This window comes from Salvelinus namaycush, chromosome 15, assembly GCF_016432855.1.
Source record: "Salvelinus namaycush isolate Seneca chromosome 15, SaNama_1.0, whole genome shotgun sequence".
NCBI classification, from domain to species: Eukaryota; Metazoa; Chordata; class Actinopteri; order Salmoniformes; family Salmonidae; genus Salvelinus; species Salvelinus namaycush.
Genome location: NC_052321.1, coordinates 13,823,281 through 13,842,580, shown reverse-complemented (window position 1 = coordinate 13,842,580; position 19,300 = coordinate 13,823,281). Strand labels below are relative to the sequence as shown.

Sequence of the window (19,300 nt, the reverse complement as noted above, 5' to 3'; positions counted from 1 at the left end):
AGAGTGGCCCAACTCGGCAGAAAATCTGTCTCCCTCCAGCAGGTGTCGTTTTTTCCGTTGTTTCGCCCACCAAGCAATGAGTTTTTGTATGGAAATCAATGAGAGTTGAATTTGGTCCCCCCAAAATAATGGCTTATTTGCTAAGTGAGGTTCATTTGATATAATGGAAGTTCCGTAATGCTTAACATGTTACGAGTGTACTGATATAATAAGGACACGTGACATCCCGACAACTCTGAGAAAAAACACCTTATATGGGAGTTGTCTCGAGATGGCTATGCATATTCATGAATTGAGGCTAGTAGCATAGCATCTGTAAAAAAATTAATACAGGTCAACAATTTACATTCTTATATCATACAAAACTATTTAAACTATTCTAGTGCAATTGTAATCACTCTGAAAAAAATCTTATTGTAATGATTTAGAAAAATGTTATTCTTGTTATTGTTCACAAGGGTTAATGTTTTAATAAAATAGTTAAATTCAAGTAGTATTTGGCAGTATTTGGCAACAAGAATTTTTAAAAATCACAATAATTTCAGTTGTCTTGTTATCATTGCAATAGTAACATATTATATATTTCATGTCAAAAACATAGGTAGTGTTCATAATGGTAAATAAGTATTTTGCAAGGTTTTCCCAAAATTCTGACACAAATTTACATTCAAAGAATAAGTGAGACAGATTCTCACGTTCTTTCTCACAGAAAACGCAGATATCAATTGCCACAAATTTGGATATCATAGATATCATGGATATATCTTATGTAAAATTTTAAAGTGCACTTCCTTAACTTTGTTTGGTATACAATATTTGTAAGGCCTTAACCATGCATTTCTCCAGACAATGTCAGGAATAAGCATGTTCCAGAAAAACTTTCCTCTCGGTGTAAGTTGGTTTTGTGAATGAAGAATTTGTCTTATATATTTATTACAAAAAGATTTCTCAAGTAAGCCCACGCCTTCCAATCTGAGTTCTGGATAAACTTTGTGATCATTACCAAAGCTAAGATGAGTTTTCATTAGTGTAGTTAGACCACTGGGAACGGCTTTGATCACAGAAATAAACTCTCTGAAAGGTATTGGAAACTCTTTCAATGTTATAAATTGTTCATATGTGAGAATATTACCCTTGTTGTCAAAAACATCAAGAACAAAGTCAATATTCCTCTCATGCCAGCTGGGGTAGAACAATGACTTATTCCTTACAGTTATGTCTGAATTATTCCACAAAGGCTAGTAGCATAGCATCTCTCTCCATTGAATACAGGCGGTTGACGTCACCAACCCTCATCGAAATTAATAAAACGATTACAATAATGTGTGCACACCGCCCACAAAATGAGGTGGAAACTGAGCTACACTTCCTAACCTGCCAAATGTATGACAATTTAAAGACACATATTTCCCTCAGATTACACAGACCCTGTCCACTTTAATAAATGGAACACTAGTCACTAATAATGTCTACATATCTTGCATTACCCATCTCATATGTATATACTGTATCCTATACTATTCTACTGTATTTTATTCTATGACTCTCTGACATTGCTCGTCTATATATTTAAATAGGCTTAATTCCATTCCTTTACTTAGATGTGTGTGTATTGGGTATATGTTGTGTAATTGTCGGATATTACTTGGTAGATATTACTTTACTGTCGGAGCTAGAAGCACAAGTATTTTGCTACACCCGCAATAACATCTTTTAAACACGTGTATGTGACCAATAGCATTTGATTTGATTTGATTTGACCCAAAAAGAATTCGAAAACAAATCCAATTTTGATAAACTCCCATATCTAATGGGTGAAATAACACAGTGTGACATTACAGCAGCAAGATTTGTGACCTGTTGCCATAAGAAAAGGGCAACCAGTGAAGAACAAACACCATTGTAAATACAACCTATATTTCTATTTATTTATTGTCCCCTTTGTACTTTAACTATTTGCACATCGTTACAACACTGTATAAAGCTATAATACGACATTTGAAATGTCTCTATTCCTTTGGAACGTTTGTGAGTGTAATGTTTACTGTACATATTTTATTGTTTATTTCACTCTTGTTTATTATCTATTTCACTTGCTTTGGCAAGGTAGACTTATGTTACCCATGCCAATAAAACCCTTAAATTGTATCCACCAATTCAAAGAAAGGATAGGCGGGAGCTAGACATCCAGCGGTGCCGCTTTGCGGACAACGACTCCCATTGTTATGGCGGAGAGACATATCTTGTCAGAAAATCCATAATCTTTGTCATTTGTTAACACAGCCATAGTCTAGCGTTGCCATACCCCCCAGAATCACGCTGAGGCTACCACAGCCACAAAGCCCAAATCGTACACATTTATGAAAACAAAATAAAAATGTTGGTCTTAATTCAATGTTAGGGTAATGAATACGGTTAGTAGTGTGGTTAGTGTTAGGTTTCAAATCAGATTTTAAGAAGATAAATTGTAGAAAGAGGTGAGGTTTAGCCATAACTATGACTTTGTGGCTGTAGTAATTAGAGACGACCGGAAATTGCTGCAATATGTTCACACGCTGCTCATTGGTTGCTTTGTGTGAAGTCTGGACTCTTGTAGACTGGTGCTAGTGTAACGATCAAATATTTTGTATCATTTTACATTTGTATTTATTAGGGATCCCCATTAGTTGCTGCCAAGTCAGCAGCTACTCTTCCTGGAGTCCCAAACACATTAAAGTACTAACATTGAATATAAAGCAAAAGATAAAACAGTACATCATATAACAGTATTACACCACTACATATGTACAATACAAAATGTATAGTACCACCATACAACAATATTACAATGTATACGTATGCGTGTGTATGTACCTTTGTGTGTGTCTTCACAGTCCCCGCTGTTCCATACGGTGTACTCTTTCTTACCTTTTAAAAGAACATCTGATTATATTGCTTGCATCAGTTACCTGATGTGGAATAGAGTTCCATGTAGTCATGGCTCTATGTAGTACTGTGCGCCTCCCATAGTCTGTTCTGACCTTGGGGTGTTCGTAGTTTAAACAGACAGCTCGGTACATTCAGCTTGTCAACACTTCTTACAAAAACAAGTAGTGATGACGTCAATCTCTTCCACTTTGAGCCATGAGAGATTGACATGCATATCATTAATGTTAGCTCTCCGTTTACTTTTAAGGGTCAGCTGTGCTGCCCTGTTCTGAGCCAACTGCAATTTTCCTAAGTCCCTCTTTGTGGCACCTGACTACACTACTGAACAGTAGTCTAGGTGCAGCAAAACTAGGGCCTGTAGGATCTGCCTTGTTGATAGGGTTGTTAAGAAGGAAGAGCAGCACTTTATTATGGACAGACTTCTCCTAATCTTAGCTACTGTTGTATCAATATGTTTTGACCATGACAGTTTACAATCCAGGGTTACTCCAAGAAGTTTAGTCACCTCAATGTTGAAAGAGTGTGTACATAACGTCACAAAATGTCACTTAATATTGCCATTAGGATGACTGTGCAGATCACAGACTGACGGTCATCCTATGTGGTAGGTCAAAATGTTTTTAAAATCAGGACTCACCGAAAATAAGGAAAAAAATCAATTCTCACAAAGCAATATTCCAATTGGATAAAAAACAGAAACATCCATAACTATCACTTTTGCACCATTCTTCCCCTCTTTGTGTATGACTTCATTAAGGCTGCTTTTTGGTTCATGAAATTGAGGAGGTCAAAGTTTAATAATTGTCTGTCTAGGCCTTACTCTTAGCATGATAAACAACACAATAGAGCACAGTATAATGATGGTCTACTGAATATAAATCAAACAAAACATTAAAACTTCCAGAAACCCCTGACATATATATATACACCTACACTTTGTACATTTGAGAAGCTAAAGTGAAACAAACTACCTGCCTGTTAATATCTCTGTCCACTAAATAGTTCTGAATAAACTATGATATAACTCGCTTTTAGCGTGATTGGTCATAGAAAGGATTTCTGAGTTTAACAAAAACATTTTTGATTAAAAGCCAAATTAAAAAAGATCTCTTTCATGGGCATGTATGTCAAACCTAGTTCTTTTAAATAAAATAAACAATTTACCTATGTTACACATATTATGGCAAGAACAGCTTAAATAAACAAAGAGAAATGACAGTCCATCATTACTTTAAGACATGAAGGTCAGTCAATCGTGAAAATTTCAAGAACTTTGAAAGTTTCAAGTGCAGTGATGAAACTGGCTCTCATGAGGACCGCCACAGGAAAGGAAGACCCAGAGTTACCTCTGCTGTAGAGGACAAGTTCATTAGTTACCAGCCGCAGAAATTGCAGCCCCAAAAAATGCCTCACAGTGTTCAAGTAACAGACACATCTCAACATCAACTGTTCAGAGGAGACTGCGTGAATCAGGCCTTCATGGTCGAATTGCTGCAAAGCAACCACTACTAAAGTACACCAATAAGAAGAAGAGACTTGCTTGGGTCAAGAAACACGAGCAATGGACATTAGATTGGTGGAAGTCTGTCTTTTGGTCTGATGAGTCCAAATTTGAGGTTTTTGGTTCCAACCACCATGTCTTTGTGAGATGGATGATCTCCGCATGTGTAGTTCCCACCGTGAAGCATGGAGGAGGTGTGATGGTGTAGGGGTGCTCTACTAATGACACCGTCTTTGATTTATTTAGAATTCAAGGCACACTTAACCAGCATGGCTACCACAGCATTCTGCAACGATACACCATCCCTTCTGGTTTGTGCTTAGTGGGATTATAATTTGTTTTTCAAAAGGACAATGACCCAACATTCCTCCAGGCTGTGTAAAGGCTATTTGACCAAGAAGGACAGTGATGGAGTGCTGCATCAGATGACCTGGCCTCCACAATCACCCAACCTCAACCAAATTGAGTTGGTTTGGGATGAGTTGGACCGCAGAGTGAAGGAAAAGCAGCCAACAAATGCTCAGCATATGTGGTAACTCCTTCAAGAAGGTTGGAAAAGTATTCCAGGTGAAGCTGGTTGAATGCCAAGAATGTGCAAAGCTGTCATCAAGGCAAAGGTTGGCTACTTTGAAGAATAAAAAATTGATTTAGATTTGTTTAACACTTTTTTGGTTACTACATGCTCCATATGTGTTATTTCATAGTTTTGATGTCTTCACAATTTTTCTACAATGTAGAAAATAGTCAAAATAAAGAAAACCCCTTGAAAGAGTAGGTGTGTCCAAATTTTGACTGGTACTGTATATTCCTCAATAAGCTGACAGCTTCCACATTGGAAAATTGGTCGGACAATATTATCCCGGAATTGTGAAAAGTAGGTGCAGCTCCTACATGGGATGAAACGGTCACCGTAGTCTATGAAGGTGGTTGCTGCCAATCTGGAAAGTCAGTTTCCCCGTATGGCGGAAAGTGACATCGGCAATTGGTGTGTTCTCTGCTCAAATTTAGAGAAGCCTGGCCTGACATTCAGTAGGCTATCGAGAGTCAGTAACTTCTGAAATGTGTATATTGTGATAGAATACCTGTGTGTGTGAAATAACTTGGTATGGGGCAATGCCAGGTTTATATATACACACTAGATGACTGACAGGGGGTGCTGTTTTAAAGCCCCCACACCTCCATCTTGGCACTCCCCCACATTGTAAAATAATTTGGACGCTATAGAAATACATTTACTAATGTCTACATTTGTTTTTGCCACATTTATTCTATTACAGACAGCTTAATGCATACTTTAATCATGTTCTGTAAGCTAAAAATAAACATTTATTTTTAAAGTTCTCATTTTACTGTCCCCAATACAAAAAAATATGTACTTTTGTCCTTAAAATTAAATACTCTATAATTACATTCATTCCTACATGTATGTAGGACTTATATGGCTGATCATTGGCTGCAAAGCCCCTCATTGGCCAAAACATAGCAGGCAAATTCTAGGGTTTATATACATCATTGGGAAACACCCAGGAGTGCACCTCACATTTAATTTCCATTAACAACATTGATGGGGGAAATGAAAAACAATCAACTTGCAAATACCATTTTTCACATTTGAAATATCAGCAGATTATCCAATGCAATATATTAAAGAATAAAGGGCAGAATTAGCTTTAAAAAAACAAAGAAAACGACCTAAATAAAAATTCAAGTACAGCATTACAAATGTAACACTTTTAAAGTGCATAGCATTTGGTCAACATTGAAATTAAGCTGATGCAAAATGCATTTTAATGTTTTAAAATGCATTTTGATAGTCAAGTCAACAAGTTCAATTGTAGAGACAACATCAACAATCCATAAAACCTTCAGATCAAGTTGGCTATTACTGTATCCTAAGAGGACAAAATAGGATTTCACACATACCATACTAGAGAAAACCACAGTTTGACCAATACAGTAATCGATCAAAATAAAAATGTGATTAAACATTGGTTTGTCAATCTCGATAAGATCGCTTTTGTTGAGCGGCAATAAAATCGATACGTGAACATTTATTTGATCAAATCAATGACTGCTTCAACATGTCTATGAACTTTTGTTCCCAATTCAAAACTGTTTGAAATTGCCTCAGAGGTATGTAAATTAAAAATATTAGTACATTCACAAACAGGAAATATTACAGAATAATGTGTGCGTGGAACTTACATTAAAATATAGTGCCATCAAGCCATACAACAAACATTGCTCAAATAATATACATGTCATCTTTTGAGATAAGATATGGATAAAAAGATAATACAAACACTGTACTTCAGGACCACAGAGAACATTTTCAGCAGTCATCTTGTACAAAGACACAGTATCCTAAGCTCCCAGAGCCTTTTTGTGTCTCATCCCATTAGTTTACTGGGTGAAACACACTCTGCAACACACACAGGCCTTTTTCAGGAGGGCACAATATTACAGACATATATTGTGTAGAACAGACATTCTTCTTTGTCACGAGAATCCGCAATGGTGTAAGTTCTATACAACAGATATCTAGAACATAATCACCCTTCTGAAAAAACACCTGACTGCAGCCTTCCCCTGGAGGTGGGAATGAGTGAGCTAACATTACAACACAAAACAAACATTTTAACAAACAAAGAGCAGTGCATCCAAGCTAAATCAGCAAGCAGTCCAGAGCAGGGCCAAACTAGTGGTGGCTAGACCCAGGCATGCAGAGGGAGGAGGAGGTAGTCTCCATATGAGCAAGGCCTTCAGCTGGAAATATCTGCACTGTTGTTACGTTTGCCATATCTGTAGTGGATGCTGAGGAGGACTAAGCCCAGGCAGAAGCAGACAGAGCCCACAGTGATGTAAGCAATACCCAGGAAGGGGTTTTTGCCACCCATCCAGGAGATGGTGCTCAGGATCATGCGCTTCCTCCCATCGAAGCTCCGCACGGGGTAATCTGAGGTCACATGGTTAAAGAAAATGACAGCAGCGCATCTGGACACGAGGATTCTAAAGATAAAATGATGTGTCCTATGTAGACTTTGTGAATGGTATAAAGAGAATAAAGATTCATCACAGTAAGCATTGTACTCGACATAGGTTTATAACTGAACACAAACTCATATGGCTCTGTCTCCTATGTGCAATGTTCTCTCAATACAAACATATGCCTGCCATGAATCTCTATGTTGTAATGTATTGCGGTCTTTCTCAAAAGGATACTGTAGGTGACCTCCAGGATGTATTCTCCTCGGGGCAGCGTGGGGGTCATGTTGTTGGGCTTCTTCTGGATGATGCGGTACAGCTTGCGGAAGGTGGGCAGGGCAGCGGTCCTCATCCACACAATGAAATCCTCATTGATGAAGCCATTGTTGTCAGAGTCTGATGGGTCCAGCTCAAAGACAGGCTTTCTCCAGTTCACAGGTTTGCTTGTGCCTGAAGGAGGAAAAAGGCCTAGTCAGTCATGATAATTTGATTAGTACAAGGTAGTTGTGTCATTTTGCATGGTATGCAAATCACCTTGGAAAACTACAGTGAGGTTGTTGTTTCCACTGGGGTTCCTGAATTTGACATGCTTGTCCGTCCACCATGCAATACCCTTCTTTACCAGAGGAATTGCGGTTCTGGAGCCATTGGGGTCAATGTAATAGAGATCCAGAGTGTCTGATGAGAAATACATGGCAGTCAATAGCAAGCCCGGTTTCTGAAATAATGGACCAACACTGACGCTTCATGGCAAACTAGAGTAAAGCCACTCCAAAAACTCTATTCAAGGGTTGGTCCAAATAGGCAGATGTTTATCTACAGTACATTTGTAAAATATTCAGACCCCTTCCCTTTTTCCACATTTTGTTACATTACAGCCTTATTCTAAAATTCATTAACCCCCCCCCCCCCCAATCTACACACGATACTCCACAATGACAAAGCAAGAAAAGATTTTTTGAAATTTTGGCTAATGCGTTCAAATTATAACAGAAATACCTTATTTACATAAGTATTCAGACCCTTTGCTATGAGACTCGAAACTGAGCTCAGGTGCATCCTGTTTCCATTGATCATCCTTGAGATGTTTCTACAATTTGATTGGAGTTCACCTGTGGTAAATTCAATTGATTGGACATGATTTGGAAAGGAACATACTGGTCTATATAAGGTCCCACAGTTGACAGTGCATGTCAAAGCAAAAACCAAGCCATAAGGTCGAAGGAATTGTCCATAGAGCGTCGAGACAGGATTGTGTCGAGGCACAGGTCTGGGGAAGGGTACCAAAAAATGTCTGCAGCATTGAAGGTCCCCAAGAACACAGTGGCCTCCATTATTCTTAAATGGAAGAAGTTTGGAACCACCAAGACTCTTCCTAAAGCTGGCTGCCCAGCCAAACTGAGGTCTGAATTAGAGGTCGACCGATTATGATTTTTCAACGCAGATACCGATTATTGGGAGGACCCAATTGTTTTAAACATTTTTATTTGTAATAATGACAATTACAACAATACTGAATGAACACATATTTTAACTTAATATAATACATCAATAAAATCAATTTAGCCTCAAATAAATAATGAAACATGTTCAATTTGGTTTAAATAATGCAAAAACAGTGTTGGAGAAGAAAGTAAAAGTGCCATGTAAGAAAGCTAATGTTTAAGTTCCTTGCTCAGAACATATGAAAGCTGGTGGTTCCTTTTAACATGAGTCTTCAATATTCCCAGGTAAGAAGTTTTAGGTTGTAGTTATTATAGGAATTATAGGACTATTTCTCTCTATACGATTTGTATTTCATATACCTTTGACTATTGGATGTTCTTATAGGCACTTTAGTATTGCCAGTGTAACAGTATAGCTTCCATCCCTCTCCTCGCCGCTACCTGGGCTCGAACCAGGAACACATCGACAACAGCCACCCTCGAAGCAGCGTTACCCATGCAGAGCAAGGGGAACAACTACTCCAAGTCTCAGAGCGAGTGATATTTGAAACGCTATTAGCGCGCACCCCGCTAACTAGCTAGCCATTTTACATCGGTTACACCAGCCTAATCTCGGGAGTTGATAGGCTTGAAGTCAAACAGCGCAATGCTTGAAGCATTGCGAAGAGCTGCTGGCAAAACGCACGAAAGTGCTGTTTGAATGAATGCTTATGAGCCTGCTGGTGCCTACCATCGCTCAGTCAGACTGCTCTATCAAATCATAGACTTAATTATAACATAATAACAAACAGAAATACGAGCCTTAGGTCATAAATATGGTCGAATCCGGAAACTATCATCTCGAAACAAAACGTTTATTCTTTCAGTGAAATACGGAACCGTTCCATATTTTATCTAACGGGTGGCATTCATAAGTCTAAATATTCCTGTTACATTGCACAACCTTCAATGTTATGTCATAATTACGTAAAATTCTGGCAAGTTAGTTCGCAATGAGCCAGGCGGCCCAAACTGTTGCATATACCCTGACTCTGCGTGCAATGAACGCAAGAGATGTGACACAATTTCACTTGGTTAATATTGCCTGCTAACCTGGATTTATTTTAGCTAAATATGCAGGTTTAAAAATATATACTTCTGTGTATTGATTTTAAGAAAGGCATTAATGTTTATGGTTAGGTACACGTTGGAGCAACGACAGTCCTTTTTCGCGAATGCGCAACGCATCGATTATATGCAACGCAGGACACGCTAAATAAACAAGTAATATCATCAACCATGTGTAGTTATAACTAGTGATTATGATTGATTGATTGTTTTTTATAAGATAAGTTTAATGCTAGCTAGCAACTTACCTTGGCTTCTTACTGCATTCGCGTAACAGGCAGGCTCCTCGTGAGGCAGGTGGTTAGAGCGTTGGACTAGTTAACCGTAAGGTTGCAAGATTGAATCCCTGAGCTGACAAGGTCAAAATCTGTCGTTCTGCCCCTGAACAAGGCAGTTAACCCACCGTTCCTAGGCCATCATTGAAAATAAGACTTGCCTAGTTAAATAAAGGTGTAAAAAAAAATATATATATATATTTTTTTAAATCGGCATCCAAAAATACCGATTTCCGATTGTTATGAAAACCTGAAATCGGCCATAATTAATCGGCCATTCCGATTAATCGGTCGACCTCTAGTCTGAATACTTTCCGAATGCACTGCAAATAGCTTTATATAAGTTTGTAGTTGTGCATTGGTGTGTGCCGTAATGTTACTAAGAGACTGCGGAAACGAAAATGGCAACTATTTGTTAAGTGAATTTCGCTCTCAAGTCTTACCATTGAAGAGGCTATTGGCGATAGCACCACATGGAGCAATTGGCTTGTCACTGCTGCGGTATGGCTCACATTCCTTGCTGGGGCTCTGCAATGAGTGCCAAGAAGTTTCAGTGCAGCGTAAAAATAATGGATGTTTAAAGCTAACAATTAGGCCTACATCTATTCAATGTATAATGTGATACTTGATAGATGTAGCTTAAGTGTAACTAAGTGTACCTGTACCATACCTGTAGAGAAGTCTTATCTCCGTTTAACTGGCTGTCATCTCTGGACTTCACATAGCGTCTGTGATTCTGATAAAAGTTGGACAATCCGTAGTACATGAAGACGTTGCTCTGTAGGGTAAGAATTTCAGATCAATGAGTAATAAATTAGTTTAGTCATTGGATGAGAGAATAGGCCTTCATAAGACATTGCAACAATGCTGCAACTCCAAGATGAAAGGGCAGGAGGCTGAGTCTAAATAAGGATTTCCTTCACATAATAACATCATCCTGTAAAATCTGAGTGCATAATAAATAACATTCAGGGAAATGGTGTAAAATACTAATGATCGATTCTGAACAGAGGCCGACCGTTAAGTGTTTCTAAATAGAGTAGCTAATGGACACTAAGTATGCCTCCAGTCCAGTTATTACTGATTGACTTGCCTACACATTTAATTGTGATTATACAGTACTTTGAGGACCCAAAAGGGTAAATAAGGTTGTAGGTTATGTTCAGTTTACCTCAAATGGTTGATCCAGAGAGAAGGGTACAGAACAGGTACATGACTTTGTGTTGTTCCAGCTGTAGCTTTGAGAACAGTTGTAGCACGGATTTGACATGTCAACACCAGTGTAATCAATCTGTAAATTAGGGAGAGGATCAATAACACTTGGCGTCAATTTAGCTAGCAATTACACTCAAAGCAGACAAAAACTGAAAGATGGCTAGCTAGCCACCAGCGTTAACCCATACACAATCAAAACTAATCTATGGTACCTATACTTTATGGATTGTTAGCTAACGTTACCTCGAACTCTTTGATGTTGTTTGACGTCACGAAAAGCCCAACGCCGATGGGGATGAAGATGAGACCAATTACAAAGAAAGCAGGAAGAACAGTGCCCGCTGTCAAAATAGGTTGCCAAGCGGGCAGTCTTTGCTGTTTGAACGCAGTGTTGTCCGGCTTTTTATTTGTCATAGTTCCTGCGCCTACATGGCCCGTAGCACCAGGCTGGTGTCCGTCCTCTTCCTTAGCGTTGTAGCTAGACGCTATCATGGCTGCAGTTCTCGTCGAACAAAATAATCCACACTGTCAACAACAGTGACAGCTGGCTGTCGCGAGAGAACTTTCGTTTCTCAGTGAATCAACCCGTTATCTTCTCGATAATGTTACGTAGCGTTAAATGTAATCATTAAAAAAAATACAAACATTGTGGATTTACTTTGGAGGGAATTTCGAGTTACCGTGAGAGCGAAAGTAGGCAGCTATGAGAAGAAGTCAGGAAACTTCTATTAATCCAATGGTGTTGCAGTCCGTTGCATGTGATCAGGTAGGGGGCACGCCCCTTTGATTCTCTAAAACAAATACCCTTGTGAGACCATATCATTTTTTCGGTGTGAGGCAGAGGTTTGAAACTCCCATCCGAACAGACAATTTTCAATTATAATTTTATTGTTGTATAGGATGTATTCATCATTATTAAAGCTGCAATATGTTAGACTTTATATGGCGGTTGGCAACCAACTTTAAGGTGCGTTACCACCACCAACTGGACTGGAGTGTGGACCTCAGTTCATCTTTCAATCCCCCACATGGGTATATGTTTCTAAAAACCAATGAGGAGATGGGAGAGCCGGACTTGCAGTGCGTCAAGTGTTACAAATGGAACCACGTTCTATTTTAGCGCCTGGCTACGCAGACGCGAGCGAGCAGTGTGGGTGCAATGATTGAATAACATGTATGTGTACATTTATTTTGCAAAGCTTGCGCACGCGACGTGGGCGGTGTTGTCAGTATGTAAGAATGTTGTTCCTCTCCCCCTCCCCCTACTATTCTAACTTGGTGGTGCACATGTAACCTATAGCCTGTTTTAGAGAAATGTCATCATCGAATATTGTAAATGCTTTCATTGTCTGTTTATATGCCCCCTTTATTTATCCTATGGTTCTGACTTGTTGTACAGGGAGAATACTGTAAGAATGGCCTATCTTCTGATTTCTGTGCTGCCTGTTTCAAAAGTGCTGAACAAATAGGCACATTGACTACATCCATCTTAGCTCGCTCATTTGTCTTACCGCTTACCTCTTATCCGCTCATCGTTCCCTTAAGCCATAGTTTGTACATCTCAATTGTTATATTGCTTATACAGGTCTATATCATTAGTATCTTATTAATAATTTTAGGCAATATTGGAATGATGCATTTCATTGTTTTGCTTACTTTGTGTATTATAATTAGCTCATGTGCTTTTCTCCACGAGGAGGGGATACTATATAATGTTGTTGGGCATGTAACCGTGTTTGGCAGTGACTCTCAAAAAGATCAGTAATAGACCCATGTAATTCCAATTGATATTGCGAGAGTTGTTATGTTTGCGCGGTGCGCTGTCTGTGTGTCTGTATATTCTCTTTAAAAGTGGAACCTCGTGATTGTATTTTCCTTCCTTTTTAGACCACATACTGTAGGCCTTATAAAATACTTAAAGTGGTAGGCATACCGCGTCTCTCTTGCCTGTCTCTCTCTCTCTCTCTGTGATGACTTAAAGAAGAGTAAAGTTAAGGCCTCAACATCTTGCTGATTTTATCTTAATTTCAGTCGGTGTCCATTTTGAAAGTGCCGAACGACTAGGCCTACCTCGTCGCAGGTCGTTTGCGTGCAGTTTCTTATACTTAGAGCTAAGTGTTAATGATGAAGATCAAACATTATGAATTTACTCAAAATAAATGTAATAATGTTTCTGTATGGTTTAAAACTCAATCATGTCTGCATTTGTTAATTTTGTAGAAGTATGCGGTTCTTACCGAGTTACACAAATCCACAAGGAGTTAGTAGAAACCGTATTTATTTAAGCACGTCAGGTATGGTTTTTAAAAGGCAGTAAATGAGGCTGAATGAACTGTTTCGCTGTCAGATGAGGCTTCACTGATAGCCAGGTGTAGCAGTGGTAATGATTCACTCCATGGTGCTAATGTAACGGATGTGAAATGGCTAGCTAGTTAGCGGGTACACGCTAATAGCGTTTCAATCAGTTACGTCACTTGCTCTGAAACCTAGAAGTAGTGTTGCCCCTTGCTCTGCAAGGGCCGCGGCTTTTGTGGAGCGATGGGTAACGACGCTTCGTGGGTGACTGTTGTTGATGTGTGCAGAGGGTCCCTGGTTCTCGCCCGAGGTCGGGGCGAGGGGACGTACTAAAGTTATACTGTTACACTAAAACAAAGCTCTGTCGGGACAGCTGTATGTAGACCCTAACAGTTTGTGGGCACCATTTGTCATCGTTATAGTGCAATGAATGTATTGTTTAATGTTGTGTTGTGTAGTGTCTTTGATAGCATGCATAAAAAAATAGTTTTAGTTTGCCCCATCAATGTAGCCACTGGCCACTGGCTCCAGTACACTAGGTGGCGTTAATGCACAATAACATTGGATGCCAGACGCTGATAAGCTCCACCGAAGAAGGGGCGGTTGCCACAACGATAACTAGCTAGCTGTACACAGGCAGGGAGAAGGACACTACCGGTCGGGCACTATGGGGTATGCTGGCACTTATCACCCGCCGTAGTCTTGTGCTACCGGGAGACGGGGCGACTGGTAGACAGTGTCCTTCGCCCCCGGATGTCTGGCACTGTTTTCCCACAGATCAAATCAAATGTATTTATATAGCCCTTCTTATATCAGCTGATATCTCAAAGTGCTGTACAGAAACCCAGCCTAAAACCCCAAACAGCAAGCAATGCAGGTGTAGAAGCATGGTGGCTAGGAAAAACTCCCTAGAAAGGCCAAAACCTAGGAAGAAACCCAGAGAGGAACCAGGCTATGAGGGGTGGCCAGTCCTCTTCTGGCTGTGCCAGGTGGAGATTATAACAGAACATGACCAAGATGTTCAAATGTTCATAAATGACCAGCATGGTCAAATAATAATAATCACAGTAGTTGTCGAGGGTGCAACAGGTCAGCACCTCAGGAGTAAATGTCAGTTGGCTTTTCATAGCCGATCATTGAGAGTATCTCTACCGCTCCTGCTGTCTCTAGAGTTGAAAACAGCAGGGCTGGGACAGGTAGCACGTCCGTTGAATAGGTCAGGGTTCCATAGCCGCAGGCAGAACAGTTGAAACTGGAGCAGCAGCACGGCCATGTGGACTGGGGACAGCAAGGAGTCATCAGGCCAGGTAGTCCTAGGGCTCAGGTCGAGAGAGAGAGAGGTCGCGAGAGAGAGAAGTCGTGAGAGAGAGAGGGAGAGAGAGAGAGAATATACTCAAATTCACACCAGAAAAGACAGGAGAAATACTCCAGAAATAACAGACTGACCCTAGCCCCCCGACGCATAAATACCGGAGGCTGAGACAGGAGGGGTCAGGAGACACTGTGGCCCCTTCCGATGATACCCCCGGACAGGGCCAAACAGGCTGGATATAACCCCACCCACTTTGCCAAAGCACAGCCCCCACACCACTAGAGGGATATTTTCAACCACCAACTTACCATCCTGAGACAAGGCAGAGTATAGCTCACAAAGATCTCCTCCACGGCACAACCCAAGGGGGGGCGCCAACCCAGACAGGAAGACCACGTCAGTGACTCAACCCACTCAAGTGATGCACCCCTCCTAGGGACGGCATGGAAGAGCACCAGTAAGCCAGTGACTCAGCCCCTGTAATAGTGTTAGAGGCAGAGAATCCCAGTGGAGAGAGGGGAACCGGCCAGGCAGAGACGGCAAGGGCGGTTCGTTGCTCCAGTGCCTTTCCGTTAACCTTCACATTCCTGGGCCAGACTACACTCAATCATAGGACCTACTGAAGAGATGAGTCTTCAATAAAGACTTAAAGGTTTAAACCGAGTCTGCGTCTCTCACATGGGTAGGCAGACCATTCCATAAAAATGGAGAAAGCCCTGCCTCCAGCTGTTTGCTTAGAAATTCTAGGGACAGTAAGGAGGCCTGCGTCTTGTGACCGTAGCGTACGTGTAAGTATGTACGGCAGGAGCAAATCAGAAAGATAGGTAGGAGCAAGCCCATGTAATGCTTTGTAGGTTAGCAGTAAAACCTTGAAATCAGCCCTTGCCTTAACAGGAAGCCAGTGTAGGGAGGCTAGCACTGGAGTAATATGATCACATTTTTGGGTTCTAGTCAGGATTCTAGCAGCCGTATTTAGCACTAACTGAAGTTTATTTAGTGCTTTTTCCGGGTAGCCTCATCGCCGTTACAGATATGGTAACGGCGATGAGGGCAGGTGTTTGGCGGGCGGAGCGAAGGACACTCTACTGGTATCCATCCCGCTAGTTAGCAGGGTCAAAACAATTCAGATAATACATTTATTTCCCTTTTGACCCACATTCAAAACTGTCATGCAGGAACGCTCAAGGAGGGGAATGCATGTAAGAACCGATGGGATGCTTGTGGGTGTTCATGAAGGAACCACCTACATGCAGGAACACACCGAATTGTGGGCTGCAGTTCCTCACGAGTTAAAAGAAAGTCTATGAAGTGGTAGATATGTTCTATGTGCGCTATTTCTATGCTCCCAGTTCTTAAATTTAGTTTCTTACGTCTTTTACATTTGGTTTTGTCTTCAAACAGCTGAAAATATATTTAAAAGTGGTTTAGGTGGTACAATGATTCTCTACAGTAGGTGATTTTTAATGCACTGTAACGTTGGATGCCAGACGCCAATAAGCACTACATGGGCGGGGGCATCAACTGAAATTAGGCAAACTATTCGAATTTTAGCAACAAGGAAATGGCGGAGCAATTTCTGCATATTGCACCTTTTTAACATTTTGAATTGATCACTTTGTGTTGCAGTGGATTTTAAAATGTGCACTCAGTGTTTCATTATGTTTTCATGTGACACTGGACATATCATCCTCATAGGATGAGGCTACACTACATTATATCTCAATTCAATGTAGTCCATATGATATACAGTATACCCTATTCAGACTTCACTGAAGTTCCCTCTGGGAAAATACTCTCAAATGTTTTATTATATTCTATTCTAACCCCATGTTCACTGACTTTAATTTGTGACACAAAGGGCCCAAATAATATTTATGTTTGGGATGGATGTATGTGTCAGTGATGTAATAGATTGCAAGTGGTAGATTTTTCTGGAATGACTGACTGTAGATGCTCTATACTTGAATATTGCTTTACACTACACTAGGGTTAGCTCCAAGACTGTCAGCCAATCATAGCTTTCTCTGGTGATCTCCTGCTAACATCAACCGCAAGTCTATGGGGACGCAGATCCCCTACACTGACGTGACCATCTCAAAGCCTCCAAGCCAGGGGCCTGGACCACTCCCTCGACAGCTCTCTGGCCTGCTCCCTCCCTCACGCTTTGACCTCATGGCATCAATGGTTGTGTCACATGACAATCTACCCTACTGAGGTATGACTGAATCCTTCCAAAATGTATCTATTCATCTACTCAACTGAGCTTTTACTTTAACATCCCTTCTACCTCAGCCATATACTAACCATTCTTCTTTTTGTCCCACAGGCCATTTGCTCAGAGTGAATTTGCTTATATCCATATCAGCATACAAAAAAGACCAGCATAGAAAATGTATTAAAATTACGTTTCTTTCATTTGTTTCATCATGTTCACATTAATTCAATGTATTCTATTATAATTGACAATGCTCATTGCTTGTGCATTGAGTTATGTTATATACTGTAAAGGCAAGTATATTTTATACACATTTAAAACATTTAGAAATATTTTATTTATGGCATAGACATTACAAAATATATTTTGACGCATTTTGAATTCCTATATTTCTATACATACATTTCTCGTAGGGGGTCTCAGGCTAGTTACCCTTTGACTCACAACAAACCCATCTAATGACACTGGTTTGATTGTCTCTCATTGGTCGATTGAGCAAATTAGAAACAATATTATTCTTTCATTCAGAGGGCACATGGTTGGTGATTGTAGACACAGGCAGCTTGTTAAATGAGTTGATTTTAATTGCTCTATGGCAAGTGAGCGCTCCACAATTGAAAGATGACCGTGAAAATTTGGCTCTCCAGTGTATCACAGCAGAAGCATTGATGTATATGGCCATTTGTTTTGATATATTTTCCAATTTCATAACACGCAGCAAGTCAATACAAACACTGCCTAGTCAGTAAATTAATGTGAGATGAATTAATTACTACAGTGAGTCTGGTTCAACTGATGCCTTGCCCAAAAAATGCATCCAAAATAATGTTAGAGAACATTAACATTGTGCACTCAATGTTGCATGTATTCTCATAACAATATTCTTTGTTGAATATGCTGTAGGTCATCTTCCAGAAGAAATGCATAAAAAGTGCATAAAATGCATAAAAAGGACACATTTAATTTGCTGCAAACCAAATGATATGGCCTCAGTATTAAATGCGTAATGAAAAGCTCACTAGGTGAAGCAGTTGGTAGCAGAATGACCTGACAATACACATGGCATCTCCCTTAACAAAATGCACACATGCCAGCGGTTATCAAAGAAAGCAGTTAAGTTGATTTCATCCACATTACAAACACTGAGAACAGAATATAAATAGTTTCTAAAAATATAATATATTAGATATGTGTACTGTTTTCAGTTAGACAAGAACACAATGATCAACTCAGGCTCCTGCTCAATAGAGAGGAGCCAAATGACTTTCCCTTGTCTGAAAATCCCGCCTCGCTCTCTGTCTCCAGGTCATTTAATGGTGCCTCTGTACTGAGCACCGCTGAGCCATAGAACATTACTATGGGTTGGCAGCTTGTTTGACTTCTGTTCCCTGTTAGTGTCTCTAACAGCTTTTCCCTCCATTTTGAAAGGCGGTTGTGCTGCTGATTGTGGATTTCTTCAGCTCTATCCTCATGGACTGGCTTTCTGCTCTCTGCTCCAGCCTCATTCCTCCAGACATCCCCAGGGCTCCCAGCATGGCTTTGCCCGTCTTCAGGCCCTTGGACATGGGGATACGGGTGAGCCCTGCCCGGGATGGGTGGGTATCATGCCCGGGCTGGGCGATAAAGGGATAGGATGGAGAGGGGGTGAGAGAAGAGGAGGCCACAACAGAAAAACGGGTAGAAGAAAAGGATAAATTACTGAGGGGTAATATCAATGAAAACATTTCCCTTAGAGAACATTTACTATAGGAACTGTCCTTCTTTCAAGACCAACTCAGTGGGGGAGTAATGCTGAGAGTCATGTTACGGTGTATGGCAGCCTACCGGCTCTGTGCTGCCTTTCTTCTGTCAGTAAGGGTGTTTGTGTCCTGTGTGAGAATGAACACACTGAGCAGCAGCTATAAGTGACAGGATGATTGTAACATGGTGGCAGATTGCCACATCATTAGAGCTCTGTTGTCTGGAGGGCTGTTGATAAAGCTCTCTCTGTCACGCTACCATTTGCCCCACAAAGACCTTATT

The 19,300-nt window shown here is 40.4% G+C and overlaps 2 protein-coding genes across 4 annotated transcripts in view; both read right to left on the bottom strand.

The window, feature by feature from the left end:
* Positions 1 to 5,670: 5,670 nt before the first annotated feature.
* On the bottom strand, positions 5,671 to 12,168 carry LOC120060210 (cell cycle control protein 50A-like). 2 transcript variants are annotated; one of them, XM_039009360.1, is made up of 7 exons: positions 11,700 to 12,168; positions 11,413 to 11,532; positions 10,912 to 11,019; positions 10,685 to 10,769; positions 7,949 to 8,092; positions 7,652 to 7,864; positions 5,671 to 7,385 (listed from the first exon to the last, which is right to left on the bottom strand). In XM_039009360.1, exons 1-7 carry the CDS (start codon positions 11,946 to 11,948, stop codon positions 7,192 to 7,194), a joined length of 1,113 nt encoding a protein of 370 aa, XP_038865288.1. In that variant the 5' UTR covers positions 11,949 to 12,168; the 3' UTR covers positions 5,671 to 7,191. The 2 variants fall into 2 exon arrangements, with proteins under 2 accessions (XP_038865288.1, XP_038865289.1); XM_039009361.1 differs by lacking the exon at positions 7,949 to 8,092.
* Positions 12,169 to 17,622: 5,454 nt separating this feature from the next.
* LOC120060209 (filamin-A-interacting protein 1-like) overlaps positions 17,623 to 19,300 on the bottom strand; it is a 37,518-nt gene continuing 35,840 nt past the window's right edge. For both annotated transcript variants that reach the window (XM_039009358.1, XM_039009359.1), the window contains one exon: positions 17,623 to 18,891. In XM_039009358.1, the coding sequence (XP_038865286.1) occupies positions 18,679 to 18,891 (213 nt within the window). In that variant the 3' untranslated portion in view covers positions 17,623 to 18,678. The remainder of the gene's footprint in view (positions 18,892 to 19,300) is intronic.